Source organism: Oncorhynchus keta, unplaced genomic scaffold (genome assembly GCF_023373465.1).
Source record: "Oncorhynchus keta strain PuntledgeMale-10-30-2019 unplaced genomic scaffold, Oket_V2 Un_contig_30242_pilon_pilon, whole genome shotgun sequence".
NCBI classification, from domain to species: domain Eukaryota; kingdom Metazoa; phylum Chordata; class Actinopteri; order Salmoniformes; family Salmonidae; genus Oncorhynchus; species Oncorhynchus keta.
This window is the reverse complement of record NW_026286963.1, coordinates 127501-132500: the sequence shown is the minus strand read 5'-3', so window position 1 is coordinate 132500 and position 5000 is coordinate 127501. Positions and strand designations below refer to the sequence as shown.

Genomic DNA, 5000 nt, shown 5'->3' with positions numbered 1-5000 from the left:
CCTACCATGTAATAACTGTAGACCTCTTCCCATGTTACCACTGTGCACCTACCATGTAATAACTGTAGACCTCTTCCCATGTTACCACTGTACACCTACCATGTAATAACTGTAGACCTCTTCCCATGTTACCACTGTGCACCTACCATGTAATAACTGTAGACCTCTTCCCATGTTACCACTGTACACCTACCATGTGATAACTGTAGAGCTATTCTCATGTTACCACTGTAGAGCTATTCCCATGTTACCACTGTACACCTACCATGTAATAACTGTAGAGCTATTCTCATGTTACCACTGTGCACCTACCATGTAATAACTGTGGAGCTATTCTCATGTTACCACTGTACACCTACCATGTTACCACTGTACACCTACCATGTTACCACTGTCGAGCTATTCTCATGTTACCACTGTACACCTACCATGTTACCACTGTAGAGCTATTCTCATATTACCACTGTACACCTACCATGTTACCACTGTGCACCTACCATGTAATAACTGTAGACCTATTCTCATGTTACCACTGTACACCTACCATGTTACCACTGTACAGCTATTATCATGTTACCACTGTAGACCTACCATGTTACCACTGTACAGCTATTATCATGTTACCACTGTACACCTACCATGTTACCACTGTACAGCTATTCTTATGTTACCACTGTACACCTACCATGTTACCACTGTACACCTACCATGTTACCACTGTACAGCTATTATCATGTTACCACTGTACACCTACCAAATAATAACTGTAGACCTATTCTCATGTTACCACTGTGCACCTACCATGTGATAACTGTGCATAATGGGACTGTTGAGGCTATTGGTTATCCAATGTCACTAATCAGTGATATCTGGGTTATTGCAATAAAATGACTCTAAACTAGGCCTACAGTAAAGCAAAAAGACAGTGATATGAGTATTTTTTACATTTGTAGGCTACTTTATCCCAAAAAAGTTCAATGTTACTTGATAATTGAATGGTCCCCCGTCAAAGTACCCTATAACATTAGGTAACATTTAAAAAACGTTGATGAATACGTGCTGGACCAATCAATCACACTCACATGCTCCTTGGTCTTGGAGATCCACGTCTCGAGGAGGAGAGAGAGGCGCGTGCCATGGAACCTCCCGGTGCTCTTCACCGCGAGGAAGATGTCCGTTAACCTCAACAGCGATGGAGTGATGACAGCCCTTCTCTGTTCCAAAGCCCTCAACTTGTCTCTCCTTCTCTGTATCTCCGCTTGTAAGCCACCAACAGTCTGGTTCATAGTAGAGACAGCGGCGGGTTGTCGAGGAAACTTGGCCGGCTTTGGTGGCTCCTTTGCCGCGGAGAGAGGCGTCTCTTGAATCGAGCGCAGTAAGTCTCCCCCGAACGGATTGTGAATAGAATTGAGTTTGTGGAGATTCCGCGTCCTTAGTTGAAAGTCCACGATTAAAACGATGAAGAACATTAATATAAAAACAGGGAGTGCCCGAAGCATCCTCCTTCTATGCATGATGAACTGAGATTGTAGGCTATTTCATTTGAAGAGGGATAGAAAGTGTCTGTGATCAAGGGGGTATTATGTCTCGACCCGTTGAACACATCCACAACTTCCTTCTGTCATGTATTCTGATCTAATTTAGTGATCATCCTCCAATGACAAGCGCCTTCCGTTGACAAATCATTCTGACACTGCCCCACGTATTTTATATGGGCTATAAATTCATTTTTGTTATGACAATTTTAAGTGTAAAGAAGTTTGCTGTCCACTCATTGTGACCTTAAATATGAAATGATCCACATCGAAGTTGTAAAGTGTATTCTCAAACTAATATGCATTTCTCTGGCAACTTCCCATCAAAACTTTTATAACGGTCTCTCTCACCAACTGTCGACTTTTCTATGAACCATTTTCTTTCATGAGTTTGACATTCTTGTCTTATGTGAGTCTGTCTGGTCTCGTAGCTACACAACGGTCTTCCTACCTGTCACTTCTCTCTCGAGTTTCAGCGCCAGCGGAAGGGAGGAGATATGTGTCATTCGTTCACTCACCACTGCAATCACTCCGCCTCTTCCCTTCGGTAAAGCGTCATTTGAATGGCAAATGAACAGTAGAGACGACACATTAAATCCCGTTGGGATTTAGTCAAGTTTTTATTGTTTTAATCCACATACCAGTTTTAACATTGTATTTGTAACAGAAAGTAACATAACGTTTGATGAATAATAACGTTTTAGTGATACTTCCACTAGTCAGTGCACATCTGCCAGAGCCTCCATCCATAGACTAGGACTCACCATTTTAAAGAATCCCCCCCAAAACTACATTGTAAAATAGAAAAGACAATTCCTGACAGCTTTTGAAACTGATGAGACACTACCGGTCAGACAAGCAATAGGGTGGGCTATTTTCTGAATGAGAACATTCATTGTAAAAACCCATCTAATCTTCCCTTTCTCTCTCACTCTCTTTCTCTCCAGGGAGAGAATCTCATACCAGAGATGAGTTCTTGCATGTGGCACAAAAGCCCAGACTGTTTATGGGTTAATCCTCAACAGGTTCTGTCCATTTCTGACATGACTAGGAGCTTAACTGTTATTGGCAATGCCCAAATAACTCTCCCGCCGCCTCCCAAAAGGCACCCTATTCCCTAGTGCGTTATTTTTGGCCAGGGTCATAGGGCTCTGGGCAAATGTAGTGCACTGTGTAGGGGAAAGGATTCTATTTGTGATGGAGCCTTCATCTGTAGATGTGGGGGAAGGAAGCTGCAAGACAACTGCATAGCGTGCAGGGGCTTGATCTGAAGTATGACTAAATGAATAGTCCAGACTGATAAGGCCTTGTCAGAGGCTACAGGGGTTCATTTATGCAGAGAGAGAGAGAAGCAAATAGGCTAGTAGAGGTTAATGAATGTCGTCACACCGGAGATGGATTTGATGAATTATCAATCATCATGCACATTGCCCACATCATGTTCCCCAAGCGTTGCCAATTAGAGGCGTAATGATGGTGTGCAGTAGGGCCTAATCGCTGCAGAGGTCACAGTCAATCAGAAAAGGCCTGTCACAGATCAGACTCGTCCTAATTGCGGTGGGAGGGAAGCAGGGGTTCTCAGAAGAGTTGTGACTTGCCCCAGGCAAAACTCTGGACCTTTGGCTCCAAATCAGATTCCGCTTTAGGCTAATATTCAGTTTTACAGTCTTGTATGCAATATTTCTGCTTGTAGAGTATTCACACAACACTGTCTGTATCCCAGTAAGCATCACATTACTTTAGGCTCTTGTCTTTGCATACAGTATATAGGCTATCCTCCCCTTTCAGGGACAGCGTTTGATAACAGAGAGAAAGAGAAGTGGATAAAGAGAAAGAGACTGATACAATTCATTCACCAGAGAATCAACAAGAGGGGACAAAAAGACAACCTTCATCCGCACCTTTGTTTGTTTGTCCTTTCTCAGCCTTCTCTTCTTACCATCCATCCCTCCATCCCTCGCTTCACTCCTACTGACCAGCTGCCTTCCTTTCTCTCTCTCTCTCTTTCTCCTCTACCTCTCCACCTCCCTCCCTCCATTCCCACATCCCCCGGTCTCTTTCTTTCTCCTCCATCCCCTCCCCTCCACCCAATCCCACATCCACCCGCTCAGTCCCCCAGGTAAACCCTAGACGTCCTGGGCACACCCCAGCTAGGCAAGGCCCAGGATCGGTTTACGGCCTAGCTGAAAAGGCCCTTTTAAAACAGCAAGTACATTGCTCTCCACTTTGAACAAAGACCCAGAGAGTCAAGGGAGCCTTTTAGCAGGGCTTTGTATCTCAGCCCCAATCTATACAGAGGACCAAGGATGCATCCTAAATGGCACCCTGTTACCTATAGGCCCCCTGGTAAAAGAAAGTAGTGCACTAAAAAGAGAATAAGGTGCAATTTGGGATGCAAACCAGACAGGGGATTAGACTGAGTTCAAGTGTGGCTTTTTATTGGAGATACATGAAAGAGTTTTATCCTACAAGTCCTTTACTATAGAAATGAATAAATAACTATTTATACACTTTCAAATGTGGCAAAGGTGTCATTTATATGAATTAGACAATGCACCTACAGCACTGCAGGCTACAGAGTCACATTCACATCCCATACATGACAAATGGTCTGATACCCATGAAGCCAATTTACAGTAATATGTAAATGTATAAGACTAAGCTATGGGTGGGCTCCGGTCCTATATAGCCATTTAGGTCAAGTCAGGCAATTCAAAGATCTGCACAAATTAACTGATGTGACTTTTACACAATCATTCATGTAACAAAAAGCTTAATTTCTTGTTTACGTGCAGTGCACTTTTGGGGCTAGTAGGTGTTGTAGCGGCTGTCTTCCTCCTCCAACGAGGAGGAGTAGTAAGGATTGGAGGACCAATGCGCAGCGTGATACATACTAAAACAAAGACAAATCAAAGGAACTAAGGTCAGAACGTGACAGGTGTCATCAAATACCTCCATCACTCAAGGGAGACATGGTCATCTGACCCTGAATACAGAGCAATGAGGCTGGGCTGAAGTCGAGCGCTAATTCCCTGTAGCATGGAGGGAACCACTCAGCAGGGGGGTCCTTACCTACAAGAAGGAGGGTAGATAGAGTGTCCTTCTGTGGGAAAGAGAGAGCTAAGCGATGGGGGGGGTCAGGTCAAATCTTAAGTACCTGACAATCCACCTCTTCACCTCCAACCCTCCATCTGAACACACACACACACACGCACGCACACACACACACTTAGTATCTTGTCCGTCACATGATCCTCCAACGTTATGTGTGTAGGTAAGTGTGTGTATCACATTTCATTAAGGTAAGACCACATGCCTGAACAGGTGACATATGTGACTGGATACCTGAACAGGTGACCTATATGACTGGATTCCTGAACAGGTGACCTATATGACTGGATACCTGAACAGGTGACCTATATGACTGGATACCTGAACAGGTGACCTATATGACTGGATACCTGA

The 5000-nt window shown here is 44.0% G+C and overlaps 1 protein-coding gene and 1 long non-coding RNA gene across 4 annotated transcripts in view; both read right to left on the bottom strand.

The window, feature by feature from the left end:
* The window catches only part of mfng (MFNG O-fucosylpeptide 3-beta-N-acetylglucosaminyltransferase), a 28099-nt gene extending 26064 nt beyond the window's left edge, over window positions 1–2035 (bottom strand). For all 3 annotated transcript variants that reach the window (XR_008114838.1, XR_008114839.1, XM_052507630.1), the window contains exon 1: window positions 1083–2035. Coding sequence is in view for 1 of the 3 variants with exons in the window: in XM_052507630.1 (XP_052363590.1) it covers window positions 1083–1514 (432 nt within the window). In the remaining 2 variants the exon portion in view is untranslated. The remainder of the gene's footprint in view (window positions 1–1082) is intronic.
* Window positions 2036–4928: 2893 nt separating this feature from the next.
* The window catches only part of LOC127923626 (uncharacterized), a 3973-nt gene continuing 3901 nt past the window's right edge, over window positions 4929–5000 (bottom strand). The window contains exon 3 of the long non-coding RNA XR_008114866.1: window positions 4929–5000. This exon is cut by the window's right edge and continues 415 nt beyond it. This is a non-coding gene — a long non-coding RNA (uncharacterized LOC127923626).